General features: G+C 43.4%; 1 protein-coding gene across 2 annotated transcripts in view; it reads right to left on the bottom strand.

Moving 5' to 3' along the window:
* DENND4B (DENN domain containing 4B) overlaps positions 1–24164 on the bottom strand; it is a 2518380-nt gene that overhangs the window by 2415132 nt on the left and 79084 nt on the right. For both annotated transcript variants that reach the window (XM_044079736.1, XM_044079737.1), the window contains exon 3: positions 7705–7774. In XM_044079736.1, the coding sequence (XP_043935671.1) occupies positions 7705–7774 (70 nt within the window). The remainder of the gene's footprint in view (positions 1–7704; positions 7775–24164) is intronic.

The following is a 24164-nucleotide window of genomic DNA, read 5'->3' as shown; positions in this document are numbered from 1 at the left end:
AGGCACACACATGCACACACTCACACCTAGGGACAATTTAGAGAGTGTCCAATCCACCTACAGCATGTCTTTGGGATGTGGGAGGAAACCGGAGCACCCGGAGGAAACCCACGCGACCACAGGGAGGACATGCAGACTCCGCACAGAAGGCATCCCAGCCAAGAATCGAACCGGAGAACCTCTTGCTGTGAGGTGGCAATGCTAACCACTGCACCACCGTGGCCGCCCTGTATTGAGTTGTTTATAATAGAGGGATACTATTATATTTTTTTTGTGTGTTTAACCATCTTTTGTTTTTGTACTTTTGGATTTCTTCTTTCCTATTATGTTTCCTCTCATGTAAGGCTATGGCACTCAAGATATCTACACCCAGTAAAGCTCCATACATGAAAGAGGAAACTGATGTGATCATTCAGGCCCTACGTCACCATGGATCATTTCCTATAACAGAGAGGCAGGGTTGACAAGTACTCCTGTGATCGCATCTAAGAGTGGGTGTTGAATGATGTTAATGTGGAAGACCACAGACATACATATTACATAAATTATACACTGGGCCAGTGATATGGTTACAGTGACTAGATGTTATGCAGCTGTAATTGCCCGTGAACTTATGGATTGGTGTGGGGGGTCCTCCTACTGAGTCACCAGTGACAGAAATGGAGGAGCTCCTTTTACTGTTGGAGATCCAGGCAGCTCAGCAGAGTTCACACACAATCCAAGATGCTGGGGCTGATATGGAAGCCAACCCATGCGTCTCTACTGCAGATATGCTAGGTATGCTATTTAAATAAATTGCCACTGCATGCACATATGCATGTGATATATATATATATATATATATATATATATGTATGTATACATATACATACATATATATATATATATATATATATATATATATATACACACACACACACACACATGTATGTATACACATATACACACACATCTATATCTATATAGATATATCACATACGCAAACACATATGCACAGAGACACACACACAGTGGGGATAGAAGAGGCACAGATAGAGGGAAAAGGGGGAATGGGAGGTTGTCCAGTGAATAGTGATTTCTATGAAATGTGTCTTATTCTACAGATGTAAAGGCAATTATATTCAGTTTCTTCTGTCATTTGCTTGGTGATGCTTATCCAGGATTAATCTCTCTCTTGTAATTGTAGGGACATCTGGCTCTGCCACTGCATGGCCACCTGCACATTAAGCACACCTTCTGTATTCTTAACATACAAAATACATATGTATGTATTTGTAACATAAAGTTATTTGATTTAATATTTTAAGTTGTAAGATACCTTTCATATAACAAAGGTTTAACCCATTGTTTATTCTCATTTTTTGCTTGGTATCATAGCTGATCCTGCCAGTGGCAACTGTGGAACTCCTGCCATCTGAAGTCAGAATATCTGTAACCTCTGATGATGATGGTGGAGGTGAAGAGGCATAGTCTCGGGGTGCAGAGGATCAGTCTGATATTACAGTTATGCTTTCAGCATCTGCTGCCCCTATTTAAGACGCAGTCAGTATGCCTACACATATCCATGACACAGAGACCCAAAACACAGGACAGTTGAGGATGACAAGTCGATTAGGTTAGTACAGTTACTCCAGTTGCAAAACTGATTGATTCTCCCTAATAACCATCATGAGGGTGAGGTACCACACAGGTTGGTAGACATGCTCAGAGGAGGCCTGCTCTCCACTCAGCTCCTAACGGTGGTGTGTCAGCAGGTGCCACACGACATATGTTTAGGGCCATCACAGACAAAGGCATGTTCCGCAAGGGCCTCAGAAAAGACAGAGCAAAGTACTAAATATTGTGCATTCTACTGTTCGAGACTGCCTGAAACATGTGGGTGACTCACTGGACAGAATGAACAACACACTAGATTGGGTAGTGTCTGTAATGGAACATCTGCTGAGGGAGGGCCAGCATCCAAATGGCTGCAGACTGGCTACATAATACAATGTTAACCAAAGTGGTTATGCAACATCCAGCTCTTGTAGTGGCACTATTTCCACTGCTCCATCAGTGATTGTTGTGTCCACATCCAGATGTGGTAAGCCACGTGGTGGATGTCCTGGATGTAGTCATGACGACAGCTCACCAGCAGACATCAGTCGGTCAAGTAGCACCTCAAATTCTATCCAAGGTCATAGAACTAGCAGTGCAACTCCTCAAAGAGGTAGTTCTCATGGAGTGATAGCGACTACACTCAACTGTCTACTCTTTCACAGTTTATACAAACTACTTATCGAAACAGTACTGTTGACTGCTAAACATACCTTACTGCTGGGCTGTAAAATGGACACTTAAGGAATAATTTTTTGTTTTACTTACACACACGCACTCTTTGGTGTCAAACTTACCCCTCTTGTCCCCCCACCCCACCCTGTGCATGTGATGATGACTGTGCCCTCCTCCTCTTTGCACATTTCTTTGTGACTTTGGTTCCATACATGTCTTGATGTAGAGTGGACAGCTAATGCAAGCATACTCAGAACCTTCCTTTAATGAAACTGTACTGCAGAATAAATATTCACAGTTCATAATCAATTGTGCAGGATCATCTCTGTAATTGTTGGCCCTCACTGCATTTGTGTTACTGTTGCGATTCATGCAGCCAAAGTAGATGTTCAAGTCTTACTTACTGTTGTACCTGTGCAAATGATGCTGCCCTCTCTACCTGCTTAATGGTTTATATACACTGGTCAACTGAAAGTCTTGCTGCACATTAGTGGGTAAAATCCATAGCTGCATATTGCAAACATCAATTCTAAGGCATTACTGACATCACTGTACAGCTGGGACATGTATCAACTTAGGGACCTTTAAGAATTTGCATAACACAGTAATCATTTATACAACTCTACTGTTTCTTTTATACAGGTTCCAGACTTAACTTGGTAATAATGCAGATGCAAGAACTCTCCTTGAGGGGTTGTGTATGTCTGATGTTAAAAGAATACAGCCATTACTTGGTTATGTAAGAGTCATACACTTTGCCAGGCATCACTTTTAATATTTGTATGTGCTTAGGCTATTAGCCTTTCTCTTTTACGTATCCAGTGTGCGCTATCCTTTGCCAGGGCCATGGCATAATGTGCATGCTTACATCTGCCAACAGCATCTGTGGTTGATGGCTCTCCCTCAGACGCCTCATCTATATCTGCTGAAGCTATCGGGCCCTGCCTGTGGTAAGGGGAACAGTGGTCCTGCCCCCCCACCCCACCCCAACTGTCCTTGTTAAAGCTATCTCCTGAGGGTGATACCATGCAACCTCAAACAGATTAAGTATTTCTGCAGAGGTGGCTGGGTTGTACTGCAGGGCACCTCCTGAGGTGTCTAGACAACAGAACCTTGATTTGAGCAAGTCAAATACACATTCTATGACACTTAATTTCAGCATCAGGCATTGTTATACCACTTCTCATTGGGTTGTGTGGGTTTCTCATGGGTGGCATGAGCCACAAGTTCCAGGGCATAACCTGCATCCCCCACTGGATGCCTTGTTGAAAATCAACCATAGCAAATTTTCTGTACAACTCACAAGCATGCCATATAAGTGAGTTGTGAAAACTGCCTGGGTTACCTGCACACACACTACAGATTATCCCTTGGGCATTACAGACAACCTGACAGTTTATAGAGTGGTATCTTTTTCTGTTGATGAACCTCCTTCCCCTTTCACCTAGTGGGGCTTTTATTTCTAAGTTTGGGCAATCTCTGGCCCCCAAAATTTCACAGTATACCACAGCATAAAAATTCCTGCATGTTTCTTGCTCACTCCAGTGGCGTGCATGGGAAACAAATATGCTCCCTTACACGTTGTAGTATTGCTTTTAGAACCTATGTAATATTCTGGAAGGTGAGGCCTGTGACATCCGTGACATATCCCCTGTGGGTCTCTCAAATGCACCTGCAGATAATATACGTACTACTACGCATACCTTTGTTTCTACTGGGATGTGTTCTCCACAATTATCCTGGGGCTTCAGGTGACGGCAGCAGAGGTTTACAGGTGTTTACTAGGCTAACGACCACAATGGCCTTTTTAATCTCAGCCATGCATCCCAAATCTCTGACAAGTTCTGGTAACTTTGATAAATGTAAGCAGGGGCTTGGGAGGTGAAACATTTATAAGCAGGGTCCTGTGAGAATAACCATTTACAGGCTGGCTGTGTCCATTAGAGACACAGATGCTAAAACCAGGGATGAATTTCCTGTTCCCCACCCAATTGTCTAAGTTAAACTTGAATTGGGTTAGGGAGGAACGCTGCTCAATATGGATGTGGAGCCTGTTTCAGAGAAGGGGTAGTCTCTGGGATACGTCTGTCTCTCCAGCATGTCCTATTTATATCACAGGCAAGGTTTAAGTCTTTAGAATGGTGAATGTTTGTGCTGTTTGTTTTGCAGATATGCGGCAGTCCATCAGAGTGGGGTCTGGCAATGCTCTGCATGCCAGGCATAGATCTCCCCTCAAAAGCCTGCAAGAGACAGAATACAGAGGATAGGGTTTTGAGGCAGTCTGCACAGGATACATTACTTACTCCCTGTTTTCTTTTACTGAGGAATCTCTGTGCACATTCCAATTGTTGTTATGCCTGGTTAAGTACATACCAGAGGGCACTGTACTCAATGATAGGTCTAATGAATGCCGAATACAGTGGAACAATGACTTCCTTGGACCCAGATGCCACACCTTTGTTTATAAATTGCACAACATACAATGATTTCCTTACTAATGTAGACATGTGATGGTCAAAGGCTAGATTACTGTCATGTGCCCCTAAGTCCCAGACTACTGGGTCAACACTTAGCAATCATATTGACAACATACCCCTATCAGGGGGTGGATGACTTCCCAAAGGATATTATGGTTGCATATTTCCTGTAATGTTTTCATGGCCACCCAGTATCGCTCTACACTTTGTGTCATGAAGTCCATGATAACTCAAATGGCTGTAAACATCCTCCTCCTTGGCAGAGGTCTGGCAGCAGGAGCACCTTGACATTTAAGCCTGTTGCACAAACAGGTTAATGATAGCAACAGCAACTGATAACAACCCTTTTTTCCCCCCTGAGGATGATCATGGTTGTAAAGCAGAGAGTTTTAGATTTGAGGGCAAATGGCTACAGAGTTTACTTGATTGCTTTATAGCGTCCTGAAAAGCTCTGCCATGTTATATCAGTTAATTAGCATGCAATTCTGCTACTTATGCTATCACTAGTATTATCTGACATTTACCTTTGTTTTGAATCTTTAAACCAAGTGTAGAGCCATTTAATGGCAACCAAATAGTGAGGTACCGTGTGTACAGAGTGCTGCATTGCCTACATGAAAGCTGCACTTTTGTAGCTATTGATAAAGCCAGCCCTTCATTTTATTATTCCCTATAAACATGAGTATTTGTTTAATACATTTGTGTGTGGGTACATAGCTCAGTTTGATGCTACACCTTTGTTTTGTGTTTATTAATTTTATAACCCGAAAAAGACTTGAAACTGTCTCAGAATGTTCCACAACACTGAGATTTTATGTCTAATAAAACCAGAAAAGGACATATCTGCAAATAAAACCAACTTTTCTTCACTGCCATACCATTTATATCTTTGAATTTCTGAACCCTGTATTTTCTTTGCCAATGGCTCTAAATATAACACAAAGGGGAAAAAGGGCACCTGTTCCTCTATTCAGACACAACTTAGTAGTAAGAGACCCTCCCACATTAACTTTTGCCTCCAGTGCCTTGTATAGACAACTATTTAACTTGAACCTTATTACTGTATCAGGGAATGCAAATGCTTCCATTGCCCTACAGATAAAAACCCAGCTTACGCTGTCTAATGCTTTTTCTGAATTTTCTATTAATGTTGACAAATGTTTGCCTCCCCTCCACAAAATCACACTGATCCATATCCATCAATTTTGGCAATACCATTGACATTCTCTTATCTATTATAGAAGAACACTTTGTATCATGGTTTTAAAATTGAAACGGGTCATACAAAGCTGGGTCTGATGGATCTTTACCGTCTTTAGGCATTACAGCCACCGCAACTTTCTTCCAGGATATTGGTGATTCCCCTCCTTTTGAAATACTGTTAAACAAAAATCTATCACTTTCTTCCCCCCTAGCTTTCCAACTTCCATAGGAGTACCATCTCTTCCTGGATACTTTCTTGCAGATTGATTATATGTCACCATTTTTATTTTATATCCTCCTGTTTTTACTGTTAATTGTTGAGCCTCATCTACCTCCAACCTTGGCATAATTAAGCCTAAATTCTGGGACTTTTTCTGTGATTTTTGCTGAGTGATGGATGTTATTGTTAAGTGATTGGTGGCTTTGAGTGTTTTAAGTCAAGTTTTGGGGAGGCTGTTATGCATTCTTGTTTTATAGATTGGAGAGTACAGAGTGAATGCATGCAATGAAATGCTGCATGAAGGATGCATGAACTACTTTTCTATTCACAGAGGTGTTTCCCCTTTTATCCACAACTAAGCAAAAGTGTAATGCTCACATATTAAGTACGGGGAAGTGGGGGTACAAGGTGTCTTCCCCCTTGAAAAAAAACACTTTGTTTTGCCAGAAGTTTTAGGCAGGTCTGCTTTTGTTCTGATGTTTATGGATAAAGTGTCAGTATCCTTGACACTGTGACAAGAACCAAAATAACTGAACACAGAGTAGGAGGACCACTGGTATTTCTAACACGCTTAAGCTAGCTGCAGAGATGCTAGCACAGGCTAGTGGAGGTGTACCATAACCACACAAGCAGATGTATGTTTGAACAGTCATATACAGCAGACCTCAAGAATATTTCTAGCAGTAAGAAAAATGCACAAAAGCTCTATAGAAAAGATGCAAGATCCTTTTGAGTTTTTAGCAATACTAAGCAGTACCTCAACCTCCTCTGTTTGAATTGAAGGAAAAAATGATCTCCAGTAAAGTTAGTACAATGTATGATTCAAAACACAAAATTAAAAATAATAGACTGGATTCATGAGCTCCTACACTAAGTGTACTCCTTTCTGAGTGAATAGATAACACAAGCATAACTTCCACAGTCTTCCTCCTAATTTAAGTTTTCCTACTGATTTTCTTGCAGCCTTAAGTATCAAAGGGAATTTACAAAGGTTAACACAAAATGCAGACTACATATACACTTAGTTTAACCTTTCTCAGTAAACAGTCAGCAAAAAAAAATGTGGTAGGGATGTTCTTGAATGCAGACTGTGCACACAGGGTACATGCTCATGAATCCGGCCCACTGACTTTACGAGTGTGTGGTAGATTTTTTAAAAAATGTTTCTTGGGCAGACCAAACAACTCAAGTGACTTCACAGCAAGAGGAATTTTCACAGTTAAAAATTAATTTAGTTATTGTGCTGATCTTTTTTAGTATACATTTAGCAAATCACTGACACATAAGCCAACAAACTACCAATCCAACACCAATGTACATACTATTATGCCTGACAAAATGCATACCCACAACCTTCAGACAAGCAAAATCTGGTTATTTTTTTAGTAGAATGTGTGTGTGTGTGTGTGTGTGTGTGTGTGTGTGTGTGTGTGTGTGTGTGTGTGTGTGTGTGTGTGTGTGTGTGTAAAATGTTTAAATTACTACTTCTCCAATCTGAATGCACAGAGCAAAATGTATACATAAATCACCTACCAGCTTCATACACCAGTGTGTTGGCCTTAGCCATGGACTTCTTGTAGCATAAATACAACGTAGTGCCCCACTGTAGAAGAAAAAAAAAACAAAATTACTACTTCTGTGAAATGAAGCAATCTACAAGAAATAAATTCTGGAAGCACATACTCGAGTCAGGTTAAAGTACAGATATGTACACTTACCATAAATTGTAGATGTTCAAGTGTATTCACTGTTGTAGTCATTACATTTGGGTAATCCTGCTGGCAGGTTGTCCTCAGTCAGCCTGAATTCCAAAGTCCTGGGTCCTGCATCGGCCGCTGTCGCCCCTTCCCTGATGTCAGGTCATCAGGGGTATAAAAGATGCGGCAGACACCATTTTCTTTAGTTTTTCTTGCCCCAGATGTCAGTTGCCCCCTAAAAGGGTAGCCACAATTTATGTACATATAAATACATGCACCAATATAAACTTTACCTTCATCTATAAACAAATACACCACATAGGTTGTGTAAATCAGAGAAGGAAAGATAGGTTCCATCAGAAGAAAGGAGGAAGGCGGGTGGGTAACCTGGACTGCAACAGTGAATACACTCTAACATCTACATTTATGGTAAGTGTACACAACTGTAGCATGTTCTTCATGTTTCACTGTTGCAGTCATTACATTTGGGTAGAGTCCCAAAGCTATGGATGGGAGGCTGGAGCTAAACAGCATTAGGAGCAGCTATGAGGCCCTGCAGAACTGCAGTGGCAAAGCCTGCCCTGGATTTTGAGTAGAGTGGCAGATGATAGTGCTTGGTAAAGATGTGCACTGAACTCCAAGTAGCAGCCTCTAAAATGTCCTTGGTTGGTACTCCCCTGAGAAAGGCTGCTGAAGTGGCTGCAGCTCTGGTTGAATGTGGCCTAATACCCTTAGACATTGGCTTGCCATGGTGTAAGTAGCAGAAACGAATGCAGTGTCCTATCCACTTTGAAAGAGTCTGCTTTGAGATGGCCTTTCCTTGTGATCCTGCAGCATATGCCACTAGTAATTGTTCGGTGTTTCGGAAAACTTTGGTTCTGTCCAAGTAGAATTCAAGCTGTCTGTGTACGTTCAAAGAATGCAGAATTCTCTCCCCCTTGTTCTGTGGATGTGGATAAAAAGTTGGCAGATGAATAGTTTGGTTAAGAGGCACACTGGACGCCACCTTAGGCATAAATGTTGGGTTTGTCCTCAGAGACCCTGTCTGGATAAAAAATGATAAAAGGTTCCACAGCCATGAGTGCCTGAAGCTCTGAAACTTGTCTGGCAGAAGTTATCGCTAGGAACAGAGCCGTTTTCCAAGATAAAAACTTTATATCAGCCGAAGCAGCTGGCACAAAAGGTGGCAGGGTGAGTTTTTCCAAGACATAGTTGAGGTCCCATGCAGGCATTGGTGATCTTCTTGGAGGCCTTAAGTTTTTGGCTCCTCTGAGGTACTATTTTACTAAGGGATGAGAAAAGATTGGTGGCTCTGTATTGTAATGAGCCAAAATGGCAGAGGCATGAACTTTAATAGATGAAAAAGATAGACCTTTGTCCAGCATCTCAGTTAAGTATTGCAAAATCTGAGGAATATTTGGCACAGCTGTATCAGTTCCTTGTGCCTGGTTCCAAGCACAAAATCTCTTCCATTTTCCAGCATAAGATTTTCTAGTGCTAGGCCTTCTGGCCTCCAAAATGACATTCATCACAGCTTTACTGAGAGGTGTGTTTTGTATGACTACATTATCCGCCATGCTGCCAGGTTTAAAGTCCTGAGTTGGCTGTGCAGGATCTGATTGTTTTGCTGGGACAGTAGACGAGGTACCTGAGGTAAGGTCCAAGCTGGGCATTGAGAAAAGCTCCTTAGTACTGGATGCCAGTACTGGCGGGGCCAGTCTGAGGCAATTAATATCATCCTTGGCTTCTCCTGTCTGACCTTTAGGAGTACCTTGGGGAGGAGAGGCAGAGAGGGAAATGCGTATACTGATAGGTTTTCCAGCTGAAAGATAGGGCGTTCACTTTCCATGCTGGTTTGTGATAAATCCTTGTGCAGAATCTTTTTAGTTGGTAGTTGTGAGGGGAGGCAAATAGATCTATGTTCGGGCATCCCCATTTCCTTGTTATCATGCTGAAGACTTGTGGATCCAGGTGCCACTCGTGGGGATCCATGAGGTTTCTGCTTAGGTCGTCTGCCAGAGTATTTTTCCTTCCTGGCAGGAATTGTGCCTGCAGGTGTACCTGGTAAGTCAATGCTGTGTCCTACAAAGTCATGGCTAGCCTGCAAAGAGGGTAAGAATGAGTGTCCCCCTGCTTGTTTATATACCACATGACCGTGGTGTTGTCTGTCTTTATCAGTAGTTGTCCTGGATGAAGTAGGTCCTTGAAGGCTGTTAGGGCATTTTGAACTGCTAGCATCTCTTTTTGATTGATATGTAGATGCATTTGGTTTGAGGTCCATGTGCCCTGAATGCATCTTCCTGCCATGTGGGCCCCCCGGCATAATCTGATGCATCCGTTGTTAGTGTTTGCCTGGCTGGGGGTAATGTGAATGGCTGTCCCTTGTTTTGGTGACAAGACTATGCCCACCATCAAAACTCCTGTTGCAGATAGGGAATGAGAGTAATCATAGTTTCAAGGCTGTGGCAATGTTGAGTCCAAACACTTTTTAGGTACCATTGAACATTCCTCATACGCAGTCTTGCATATGGAATTAGTAGGATGCAGGATGCCATGAAGCCCAAACCCTGCAGAATTTTTCTTGCAGATAACTGGGCCTTTGTTGCCAGCATTTTGAAATAGGTAGTCAGTTGCCTTTGTTTGTCTGGCATGAGATAAGCCATCTGGGCAGTTGTATTTAAGCTTGCACCCAGGAATATTATCTCTTGAGAGGGTACTAGTTTTGATTTCTTTTCGTTGACTGTGTACCCTAGGCATGTTAGAAGTCTTTTCACAAACGCCAGATGCTGTAGAAGAATGTCCTTGTTCTCTGCTTGAATTAGACAGTCGTCCAAGTATGGATATATTTGTATTCCTCTTTGTCTGCAGAATGCAATTACTGGTGCCAGGTACTTTGTAAAGACCCTGGGCGTAGTAGATAAGCCAAAGGGCAATGCAGAGAATTGGTAATGCATTGAGCTAGCCTTGAATCTGAGGTATCTTCTGCATATTTGTCTGATTGGGACATGCAGGTATGCCTCTTTTAGGTCTAAAGTCACAAGCCAAGTGTTCTTGCCCAGCATGGGCAGAAGCTGCTGCAAAGTCAACATCTTGAATTTTGGTATATCCAGGAATGTGTTCAAAATAGATAGGTCCAGTATTGGCCTCCAGGCCTTGTCCTTTCTGGGTACCAAGAACAGTCGAGTAAAATCCTTGTCCCTGCTCTTGCTCTGGTACTAGCTGAATGGCCCTCATGTCCACGAGGGATGAAACTTATTTTTGTGCCTCTGCCCATTGGTTTTTTGGCAGATCTGGCCAGCCGTTTGCCTTTGGCAGGGTATGGAAATGGAACTTGTAGCCTTGTGACACGATATTTAAGACCCACTTTTCCTGGGTTATAATGTGCCAATTTTGAGAAAAAAAGTGCTAATTTTCCCCCTAAGGGGGCTGCCAAGAGATAAGTGCTTGGTGCAAGCAGGGGGAAGTCATTGGGTCCGTTTCCTGAATGGTTGTGATTTGTCTTCTCCAACTTTGGAGGTAGAAGCCCCCCATTGTTTTGAGCGGAATGAACCTTGCGCCTGGGATCTGCCTCTCGGGCGTCTGGGTCTGCACCTTTGAGGTCTGTCCGACACAGGAAAGGACGAATTCTTTGTTGGCCAGTGTCTACTAAACCTAGGTGGCTGTATTTGCAAAACATCTTTGACCGTTTGCATAGATTTAGCTTTGCCCTCCATTTTCTTTAACACCTCTTCTGCCTTATCATCAAAGTATCATGCTGTAAAGGTGCATCTAACAATTTAACTAACATGATCAGGCAGATATTGTTCCTGTAATGAAGCATGCCTCCTAATTACAGAACCTGTAACTGCGGCCCTGCAAGAGGCTTCAAATGAATGAAAACCACATTGCAAAGTATGCTTTCCAACTTGTTCAGCTGCATGCAATAAATCCTGCATTTCCTTGTTTTCTGCACATTCAGAGTTTAACAACTTTTTCTGTTTAAGCAATGCCATGACATGTTGCTGATATTTGAGCATATGAAACTGACAGTTTAAGGTCCTTATAGCCAAAGTAGCAGATGTGTAAACCTTTTTTCCCCATGTATCCAGTGCCCTAGAATCTTTGTTAGAGGAGGTAGGGTTTTTTGCAGCGGACGTCTTAACTCCTTTGGGACCCTGAGAAATAGTTTCTGGGTCTGCAGCAGGGTTTTTAAAAAGGAATTTATGTGAGTCAGGAACCCTGTAATATCTGTCAGGCTTAACAGGAGCTGGAGGTAAGGAGTCAGGGGTAAGACTAGACTCTGAAAACACATCATCTACAATGTCTAACACAGGTGGGATGGGCTAGTGGCTTGTGTTGAGGTAGTAACAGTAAATCCCCGAGCCTCTTTTTAGATTTTGAAAAATCTTGGCTCTCCCAGTGGAAATGCTCCCTCATGGTATGTAAGGTTTCCCCAAAAGAATAGTCCTCTGGAGGAGAAGCTGAAGGTATAGATTCTTCAGCATCAGAATCCTCATAGGGGGGAAAGAGAATATTCCTGATCAGAAGAGGAATCAGAAGAAATGGAAACCTGATCTCAAGATTCATACTCAGTCTCTTGCCTAGGCCTCTTATCAGGAGGGGGGTGGAAACCTCTGATAAAGGTAATCAAGTCTTCGGCCATTTTGAGCATCTGCTTTTTGGGCATGGAGGCCTGTCCACGTGGCTCTTGGGTTTTGCTTCTTTGCCTTTGAAGGTGCTTTAGTCTTTGCCTTTGAAGTCGGTTTAATGTATAGATGTTTAGGTCTGAATACACCGTCAGAAGCCGGTGCCTGCTCAGCGGCTCTGGACTCATCTGAAGGAATAGCATCCGAGGCTCCAAAACCTTGAGTTTCCAGTGGCATAGCCGACTCCACGTGGGAGTCGGTAGCGGCCTGCGACTCTAAAGTGGTGGGCGTCAGGGGATGCGAAAGCACTGCACTGAGAACCGGCGAACCGGTGACTGGCTTAGGAAAAACTTCGTTGTTAGTTTTGGGCCTTGGTTGTCTATCTTTTTCTTTGCGTTTTTTGTGAACTCCAGTAATCGGATGGCTATCCAATGACATTTCTGGACATGGCCAGCAGTGTTCCTCTAGCAGCAGAGACCAGAAAAGACTACCTTTCCAGATTTTAAGTATTTTTCTTGGCTTTTTCGACTTTTTGTGCCTTTCGACTACTGTTTCTGCTTATTTTATCAAAGTTTGCACTGTTTTTTCTGTGTTTATAAGTTAAAACTGTTTACTGCACTTGCTAGTTTAAGTTTTGCCTAAAAGTTAAACTACAGGCTAATACACTCAAGTGTACTAGCTTTTGATAGCATTTAATCGAAAATCATAGCATTTATTGTGTTTTCTGCTTTTCTGTCTTGAAAAAAAAATATCCTTGCTTTCCATACTTTCCTAACTAGTGTTCCAGAGACCAGATTTTGCTGATCCCTGGACTTTGTCTTGGTTCCTGTTTTCTCCATTTTCCTTGTTTGGTCAAGGGGTAGTTTCTTTACTCACTAGTGGGAGTAGGGAGTACTGAGCTGCCTGTTTGTCCTCAGAGGAGTGGTTTAAGGCAGTAACTTGTAGTTTATTGGCCATTTTGGGTCATTTCCTGTCTTTTCCAGCCCCCTGCTATAAAGCGCGTTTTGGCGGGCTTTTCCAGCTATTGAGAACTCAGCACAGCTCCTCGTGGTGGCCAGCAGTGTTCCTCTAGCAGCAGAGACCAGAAAAGACTACCTTTCCAGATTTTAAGTATTTTTCTTGGCTTTTTAGACTAGGCTTTTGTGCCTTTCACTACTGTTTCTGCTTATTTTATCAAAGTGTGCACTGTTTTTACTGTGTTTATAAGTTAAAACTGTTTACTGCACTTGCTAGTTTAAGTTTTGCCTAAAAGTTAAACTACAGGCTAATACACTCAAGTGTACTAGCTTTTGATAGCATTTAATCGAAAATCATAGCATTTATTGTGTTTTCTGCTTTTCTGTAAAAACTTGAAAAAAAACAAAAAAATATCCTTGCTTTCCATACTTTCCTAACTAGTGTTCCAGAGACCAGATTTTGCTGATCCCTGGGCTTTGTCTTGGTTCCTGTTTTCTCCATTTTCCTTGTTTGGTCAAGGGGTAGTTTCTTTACTCACTAGTGGGAGTAGGGAGTACTGAGCTGCCTGTTTGTCCTCAGAGGAGTGGTTTAAGGCAGTAACTTGTAGTTTATTGGCCATTTTGGGTCATTTCCTGTCTTTTCTAGCCCCCTGCTATAAAGCACGCTTTAAGCTGACGCGAGTTGCCACTGTTGCACACTAGGGCAGCGCCGGTTAAGCAGGTTTAAACTATTCGGGCTACCTAAAGTCCACTCTTCAAATTTTCCCTTGAAACTACCTTCCTCGACCTATACTACTCATCTAATCAGCGTATCCTATAACTAAAAGATCATCTCTACTTGACTCTAAGTAGACTATTCTCTATCTGTTAAACCTAGCACTTGCTCCTACAGTACTTATTACCTTGATACGGCACTCTTATAGATAGCACCCCAAAAAGGCAACCCCCATTTCTCGGTCACCCACATCCCCGAATCTTTTTAAAGTTTTTGTCTATCCTTCTAGCATGTCGAGGATCAGTTGCTAGTGTCATCTCCTGCTCAGCTGGTGAACCTGGGAATATTGAGGCAATGTTACAATTGCCTCATGTACACAGACAACCCTCTCCTCCTCCCACAAAACACAAATACATGCGAGATGCAACTATACGGCCAAACTGGAGGCTGAGCTCTCTCAACATAGGACTGGCAAGACCAGTCAGGAGGGAAGGTTACCACACACACTATAGACCCAGTCTCACATAGTACCATTACAACCTCAAATCATACACATAAACACACAAAGACATACTCGAGGCTCTGATCAAAATCTACCAAAACAGCAGAGGCCACCAAAGCAGACACCCAAACAACCACCACCTCAGAACACAACACCTGCAACACATAGACCTCACAGTCAGAGTGTCAAACAGTCACAGCCCTTAAGGCCAAACACAATGCCAGACACACTAGTCATTGGTGACTCCATAGTCAGACACACTGATGTCCCGCTCACCAGACTGAGTAAGGAGAAGGTCACAGTAAGCTGTCTGTCCGGCGCTAGAATCCGCCACATAACGCAAGCACTCAGGTCTCTCAACAGCAGGTACAAATATGACTCAGTCATTGTCCACGCTGGTGTAAACGACCTGAGGCATCTCCTTGGACTACATGAAAAGAGACATTGAGCAGCTCTCTGATTATGTAGCCCAGGCAGGTATGACCCTGACCTTGAGCAGTATCCTACCTTCACCAAGAATGATGCCACAATACAGAGATAAGATGATCAGCTTTAACAATTGGCTTAAACACTGGTGTCATTCAAAGGGGATCCAGTATCTGTCTGCCTGGGATGACATGCTGGACAAGCCACGCTGTCCCAAGGGCGGCTTGCACCTGTCACCCTAGGATTCCGGATATTGGCAAAGGCTCTTGCCACCCCATAGTGCCTTTTTAGGCAAGGCTCAAATTCTAAACCTACCACCCTAGAACACAAAAAAGGAAAAAACTAAGGGTAATGCTGCTCAATGCCAGAAGTCTAAATCTCAAAATGCACCCACTCGAGGCCCTTCTCAGTATGGAGAACATCGATGTCTGTGCTGTGACAGAAACCTGGTTCAAGGCTCCTGAGAGCACCCCAGCGCTATCAGGTTTTACCTCATATCATGCGTTCGCCCCAAAATCAGGAAAATACCAAGAAAGGAGGGGGGGTATCCATATTCATCAAGGACACCCACACCTCAAGACTGGTGGCAACGCATGATGCATCGGAGACCATCCAGGTGCAATTAACCGTAGGCAAGACTGCTCTGCAAATAGTAGCATGTTACAGGCCACCCTCACAAACTCAGGAACCTCACATGGCCTTCCTGAAAACACTAGAGGGATAAATGTATCACCAAACACCATCATACTAGGTGACTTCAATTACCCAAATATAGACTGGGAACACTACTCAAGCCCAAACACCTAGCCCAAAAGTTCCTGGAATTCATAAACTCAAATGCCATGGAACAACTAGTCACCATTCCCACAAGAGGAGATAACATACTTGATCTCATCATCACGAACATGGGAGCACAATGTTAAACACCGGAAGTATACCCCTCACTGGTGAGATCAGATCACAAACTAATCTCGCTGGAGGTCCTCATCCCACCCCACCTGAAATAAAAAGACCACAGTAAAGAACTTCCCAAAGCCGACTTCACACTTCTAAAGACTAGTGTGGTCTCCTTTAAGGCCCCGAGCCGGGGAAAACAGTACTCAAGCAGCTGAATCACTTACAAATGCCTTCTACCAGCACCTGCAGGACTGCATGGATAAGGCAATCCCAAGCAAAACAAAGACTCTTTGTACCAAAGGCAAGCGTCCAGTCTGGTGGACCCCAGCCATAAACAAACTCTACAACAAAAGGAGGAAGCTACTACAAGATAGAGCAAAATCCTTAAAAGGTAAGACACCCTTGATCACTATAAGTAAAAACTAAGAGCTCTCATAAAATCATCCAAAGCAAATTTCGAGAGAAAAATAGCTAAAGACTCAAAAGACAATCATAAGGCCTTCTTTAGCCATGTTAGAAACCTAGGAGGAAACTCCCAGATATGCTCAGAACTAGTTCAAAATGATGTGAAGATTACTGATCCTACAGACATTGCCAACATACTGGCTGACAGGTTCAGTGCAAACTTCTCCCCTCCCCAAAGGAGAGATATCTATACCAAATGATTGCAGCCCCCAAACATCTCCAGCCCAAGTGAGAACTGCTCTCTCCAAAGCAAAAACACAGCATCCATGGGACCTGATGGTGTCCCCGGCTGTGTGCTCCACGAACTCAATGAGGAATTAAACCCACAGCTAGGACAGCTGTTTAATCAAAGTCTTACCTCTGGATCATTACCCAAGGAGTGGCGCACTGCAACTGTGGTCCCACTTCACAAAGGCGGTGCCTCCACCGACCCTGGAAATTACCGTCCCATTAGCTTGACAAGCCTTATCTGCAAAGCCATGGAGAGGATCATAATGGACCTCATAAATAAAGACATAGGGAATTTGCAGACTTTGGATCCAACCCAGTTTGGCTTTGTCAAAGGCAGATCATGCCTTTTAAACTTGGTTGACTTTTTGAAACAGTCACCAAAGCCATTGATGAGGAAAGGCAGTCCATACAGCCTACCTCGATCTGGCTAAGGCCTTGATACAATACCCCACTCGGGTATCATTGAAAAACTCATCAGCTTAAATGTTAACCCATACATCACAAGATGGGTTGCAAACTGGCTGAGTGACAGAACCCACAGGGTCAGAGTTGCTGGCGCCATGTCAGACTCAAAGCCTGTCACAAGTGGTGTCCCACAGGGCTCAGTCCTGGGCCCACTCTTGTTTGGCATCTACTTTTCCAAGTACAAGCAAACACAGGAGGGTTATGGCTGACAAAGTTTGCAGATGACTGCAAACTGAAGCCATAGTAGAAAACACATCTGACACAGATATCCTTCAGAAGGGTCTCACAGAAGCGGATAACTGGTGCCAGAGCCACGGCCTAAAGTTAAATGCCAAAAATGCATAGTCATCCCAGCTGGAATCTCCTTGCCATGATGGGAGTAACAGAAAGTAATGCAAAACCCAATCCACTTAGAAATAGTTTGTTTTGACACAGGCTTACCCTGAGAACTCAAAGCAAAAGAAACAAACAACTGCTGAGACTGCTTAAAATCCTTAGTCCTGCTTAAATAATAACGTAATTGCCTGTGTACATCTAAAGTGTGCAAAATCTTTTCCCCTTATTTTGGGGATTTGCATAAAAGGTAGGCAAATGAATAGTTTGGTTTAAAGCCACACTAGAAACCACTTTAGGCATAAAGGAAGGATTAGTACGTAAGATACCCTATCCTTATGAAAAATCAGGAAAGGCTCAACCGCCATAAGGGCCTGCAATTCAGACACCCTTCTTGCAGAGGTAATGGCTAACAAAAAGCAGTCTTCCATGACAAATATTTCAATTCAGCAGTAGCTGCAGGCTCAAAAGGTTGTAGAGTGAGTTTCTCCAACACAAAATTGAGGTCCCAAGCAGGAGTAGGAGCTCTACGTGGGGTCTCATATTCTTTGCCCCTCTAAGAAATTGCTTGAACAAAGGATGAGAAAACAATGGTGGGTCACAATCATAATGAGCTGAAATTGCTGCAGCATGAATCTTAATGGAAGAGAAAGACAAACCTTTGTCCAATAACTCAGTAAGATATTGAAGAGCCACACTCAAATTTGGCTCAGAAACATCCAAATCCTTTGCTGCACACCAAAATAAAAATCTCTTCCATTTTCTGCGTACACTTTCCTTGTACTAGGTCTTCTGGCTTCCATAATCACATTCAAAACTTGTTGAGGAAGCTGAGACCTGCTATGGTTCAAAACAGAATATGCCAGGCTGTTAGATGGAGAGTGAAGCTTGACATTGAGTAGATGCCCGTCCTTCTGAGACAATAGGTGTGGAATCAAAGGTAAGGGCCATGGAGGCTTCTTTACCAGACTCCTCAGCAATGGGTACCAGTGCTGCCGAGGCCAATCTGGAGCTATTAAAATCATCCTTGGCTTGTCTTGTCTGACCTTTAGGAGTACCTTTGGGAGGAGAGGCAGAGGAGGAAAGGCATACACATGAAGATTTTTCCAACTGAAAGAAAGAGCATCCACTTTCCAGGCTGTGTGATGAAACCTTTTCGTGCAAAACTTTGGCAGCTGGTGGTTTAGTGGAGAAGCGACCAGATCTATGTCTGGAGTTCCCCATGACACTGTCAATGTCTGAAATACATGAAGATCCAGTTTCCACTCGTGGGGATCCATGATTTGCCTGCTTAACACATCTGCTAAGGAGTTCTGTGCTCCTGGCAGAAACCTTGCTTGAAGATTCAGTTGCAAGCTTAGCAGTCTCCCACAAAATCATTGCTTGCCTGCATAGAGGATAAGAATGTGTTCCCCTTGTTTGTTGATGTACCACATGACAGTTGTGTTGTCTGTTAGAATCAACACCTGCCCTGGAAGAAGTAAATCCTTGAAAGCCAGTAATGCAAACTGGACTGCTAACATCTCCTTCATGTTGATATGTAGATGCTGCAGTCTGGCAGGCCACTTGTCTTGTATCCACTTTCCATTCAGATGAGCTCCCCAAGCTGTGTCTGAGGCATCTGTCGTTAGAATCTGACTCGCCTCTGGCCGGGTCACAGAGAGTCCCTTGTTTAGGTGACATTCCTGAGCCCACCACAAAAATTCCTTTTGAATGCAAGGTATTATTTGAATGACAGTGTCCAAATCCTGGCAGTGCTGTGTCCATACATTTTGAGATACCATTGTAGCTTCCTCATATGCAGTTTGGCATTGGGAAGTACCAGAATACAAGATGCCATGAACCCTAAGGCTTGAAGGACTGTCCTTGCAGTCAGCCCGGACTGATGAGATAGTTGATGGAAGTAAAGAGAAAGATTCTTTTGTTTGTCCGGGGTTAAAAAGGCCATCTGGGTTGCTGTATTCAGTCTCACACCCAGAAAGCACATGTCTTGAGAGGGTACTAGACTGGACTTTATTTCGTTCACAGAATACCCTAGGCATCTTAGCACTGCTATCACATATTCCAAATGCTGAAGAAGCACGTCCCTTCCTTGAGCCAGAATCAGGCAATCGTCCAAATAAGGATAGATTTATATTCCTTTCAGCCTGAAGAAAGCTATCACTGGAGCCAGAACCTTTGTGAATACTCTGGGCGCAGTAGATAAGCCAAAGGGCAATGCAGAGAACTGATAATGAGAATTCCCAGCTCGAAAACGCAGATACTTCCTGCAAATTAGTCTGATAGGAACATGAAGGTAAGCTTCCTTGAGATCCAAAGTTACCATCCAGTGATCTTTGCCCAGCAGAGGTAAAAGCTGTTGTAACGTCAACATTTTGAACTTGGGAATGTCCAGATAAGTGTTGAGGATAGACAGATCCAAAATTGGTCTCCACGTGTTCCCCTTTTTTGGTACTAGGAACAGGCGAGAATAAAATCCTAGGCCCCTTTCTGGCACAGGAACCAGCTGAATGGCCCCTATTTGGAGCAACAGAGAAATTTGCTTGTGAGCCTCTTTCCTTTGTTGAGGAGGAATGTCTGGCATGCCTTTGAAAGGAGGCAAGGTATGGAAATAAAACCTGTAACCGTGGTGAATGATATCCAATACCCATCTGTCTTGGGTAATTAAACTCCAGTTTTCTTTGAAAAGTGCCAACCTTCCTCCCAAAGGTGCTGCCAGACGAGAAGATTCTGGCAGCTGAAAAGGCAGGTCATTGGGTTTGTTTACGAAAGGACTGACCCTGCCCTCACCAGAAGACTGAGCAGGGGAACTCCTGTTCTAGGCCTAAAAGAACCTTGAGCTCTGCCCCTACCACGCCTAGACCTACCCCTAGACTGGGAATCATAAGCAGGATATGTCCACCCCTTGGTAGGCCAATTTCTACTAAACTTCGGAGGCTGAACCTGCAAAATCTTTAACAGTCTGCATAGACTTAGCCTTGTCTTCCATTTTCTTTAGAACTGCTTCCACAGGCGAACCAAACAACACATCAGATTGTAAAGGAGCATCTAAAATCCTTGTCTTCACATGCTCAGCTAAATTCTGATCCCTCAACCAGGCGTGCCTGCGAAGAACGAACCAGTGGCAGCCACCTCGAAGAGGCCTGCACAGCATCAAAACCACATTGCAAAGAATGCTTACCCACCTGTTCAGAAACATGAACTAAATCCTGCAACTCTTTACACTCAATACCTTCCGCCAAAGCATCTACCTTAGACTTTAATTGTGAAAGGAGATAATTTTGGTATTTCAACATGTGAAACTGGCAATTCAAAGCTCTCATGGCCAAAGTGGAAGAAGTATACACTTTCTTTCCCCATCTATCCAAAGCCCTTGCCTCTTTATCTGGAGGAACAGGATTTTTAACAACAGAAGCCTTAACACCTTTAGGCCCCTGTGAAACAGTTTCTGGGTCTGCCCTAGGACTCTTAAAAGATACTTATGAGCTTCATGCACCCTATAATATTTATCCGGTTTAACTGGCGCAGGAGGCAAAGAATCAGGGTTCAGAGAAGCCTCTGCAAAACATCCTCCACCACATCTAGAATAGGAGGTATAGCTAAAGGCCTATGCTGGGGTAGAAACAAAAATTCCCTAAGCCTTTTCCTGGAATCAGAGAAATCCTGACCTTCCCATTTAAAATGCTCCCTCATGGAATGAAGAGTCTCTGAAAATGAAAAATCCTCAGGAGGAGAAGCAGAAGGAGTAGAATCATCTACATCAGAATCAGAGTAAGGGGAATACTCCTGCAAGTCTTCAGTCAAGACTCAGAAGCATCCGAACACTGCTCAAAACTCCCAAGCTCAGGTTCCACCCTAGGCCTCTTATCAAGAGGGGGCATAGAACCTCTAATCATTGTAATCAAATCTTCTGCCATCTTAAGCATATGCTTCTTAGGTACAGACCCTGAAGAACTAGGGGTAACACCTGAAACCAAACCTGGCCTGCCCCTGGGAGAAGCCTTGGAAACAGCAGGGGAGGGCCTAACCACCTTAGGAAGGGAGGGAAGAACAGCTACCTGAGAAGCCCCTTCCGCCTGGCCTACCTCCTGAGAGGTCACATCTTGCAGTAATAAAGTCTCCCTGGGATTCCAAAGAAATTCCTGGCTGAACCTCTGGCTCCACCGAGCCCTCTAAAGAACCGACGTCCGGTACGGACGGTTCTTCCAGCCTAGGCTTTGCTGTTTTATCCTTGCGCTTTTTGAAAGCGGGCGTCGGAGCATCCGACGGCATTTTATAATTACACCGCTTCCCAAAAACTAACCTGGCACAATCTAATCTTCTCTTTATAGTGCGTTTGTTAAATCTAGCACAAGAGCGACAGCCAACAACGTCGTGCTCAGGCCCTAAGCAAGGTATACACAAGGTATGGTAATCCCTATGAGGTATCTGTTTCCCACAAGAAATACAGTTATTCACTTTTTCTGACATCCGGTAAAATACTGAGGCAAGAAAAAAACAAAATATTCCCCAACGGGGTACTTAGCCAACTTGGATTCGGTCTGAAACTCCGACTTCGGAAAATCTCAGAACGCCAACCTGCACTTGCAAAACTGCTTCTGCATCGGACCATGCGGCAAAAAAGACTGAGGAAATGACGTCGGTCATGCGCATTTGTACCCTGACGTCCTGACGTCAGACTAATGCGCCTTGACCGACGTCAGCCTTATACTTTGGTATTCGGGCCGACTGGGACAGCGGACTACCCCAAGTGTCAGGACTGCAGCAATGTGAGATGAAGAACATCATCAATTATTCCCTACTGAATAATCCTGTCTATCCACCTCATATTAAACATTTATTCTTGTTCTGTGCCAGCAATTAAGATGACCTCACAGCCATCTTTCCTACTGGTATTGACATTACAGATGGAACAAGAGTTTCTCCATCTCTCTTCAATTTTCTGCAACAGACACAGCAAAAGTTCTTAGGCTTCAGAGAAAGTCAGACAACTTCATAAAATAATTCAACTAAAAAGCAGTAAACAGTTCTTTTCATTAACAGCTGTCTTAATGATCAGTTAAACCTTGACTACTGAAAAACTCCCTACAATAGGTATTGTATAAACAAAAGTTATGTGCTTACCATAATGTTAGATCCATGTGGTCTGATTTTCCTCCATTTTAAACATATGGAATGTCGGATCTGATTTCTAAGTTTACCAGAACCAAAGCTGTGACTCCTCCCCTACCTATAATTCCCTAGGCCTTATCTCAAATGCTCGGATGGAGTTTGCCCCTAGACTGAACAATATGTTAAGAAAACTGCCTACGGGAAAAAAACCCTCATGTCAAATAGCTGAGATGAAAAATGAAATAGTCTAGTATGACTGTGCACAGACATGGAGTACATCCACTCAATCATTACAAAACCATAGGTGACAATTTGGAAGGGGGGTGGGTTTGAAACAGATGAAAATCAGACAGCATGGCTTCAATGTTACTGTAAGTTAGATAACTTTTGTATCCAACGTTGTCTATTTTCATCTGTTCAAACATATGGGTAGAATCCCAAGCTGTGTATCTAGACTGCATCAAGGAACACATCCCTGAGTATGGCAGAGCCAAAAGAAGAGTGTGATATGGATTGAGTATCCTATTTTTGCAGTAGGCCCAAACTATAAATCTCTTCCACTTACTGATGTAAATTTTCCTAGCTGATAGGTTCTGTGATGCGGAAAGAATGTTGAGCACTGCTGGGGAAGTCCGGGATCTCTGGCTATAGTAATAAGTGGAAGAACCATGCTACTCATTTCATGGACTTAAGACGTGGCCCATGTCTGCTAGGGCCAAAAGAGGGCAATGAGGATTTCTCTGGCCTTGCACCATCTTGCTTTCTGCCCAAATTTTTTCATTAGTGGTAGAAGGGGGAAAAGCATGCAGGAGACAAGGGGGCCAACTGTGGACCACAGCATCCTTCTGCAACTATCCCTGTGGAGGGATCAGGGCAAAATACGGTGCCTGTTGCATTTGTTGCTTAGGTAGAAGGCAAAGAGGTAGCAGCAAGGTTGTCCTCAGCGACTGCAAAATGTGTCACAGTAGGATTGAGGGATCACTTGTCGGGCATCAGCACTGTCCTGATCAGTTTGCCTACGACTACACTGGAGGACCCAGGGATGTGTGTTGCTATCAAAAATCATTGTGAAGACCTCACCCATTGCCACTCCCCTCATGGCTTCTTGACATAGGGAGGAACCGAACAATACCCTGTTTGGTGATATCCATAGAGATGGGCAACATAACTGCAGTATGATGCATCACACGCTTAGGAAGGATGTCCTGAAATGCCTCCAACACAAAGAGGATTATTCTCAGCCCCAAGACACTGATGTGAAGGTTGACTTCTGTTGTTGACTACAAACCTTGGACCATTTTCCCTTCAAAATGACCCCCTACCCAAGAAGGGATGCATCTGTGGTCACCACTGCGATAGGTAAAGCCATCTGAAAAGGGTGGCTCTGTCACAGACTGGGATGTGATGCATCAATGTGTGCATTTTCTGCAGACCTGTGTAATCAGAATTTTTGAATGAAGAGGGTATGTGGATTGAGACCACTGTACTGCCAAGGTCTACTGCAGCACTCTCATGAACTATCTTGTGAATGTTATCATTAAAATTGTGGATGCCATGAGACCCAAGAAA

Source organism: Protopterus annectens, chromosome 8.part0 (assembly GCF_019279795.1).
Source record: "Protopterus annectens isolate FY-2018-M chromosome 8.part0, PAN1.0, whole genome shotgun sequence".
In the NCBI taxonomy this organism is placed as follows: Eukaryota; Metazoa; Chordata; order Ceratodontiformes; family Protopteridae; genus Protopterus; species Protopterus annectens.
Note: the sequence above shows the minus strand (reverse complement) of the source record. Positions and strands in the feature narration are given on the sequence as shown.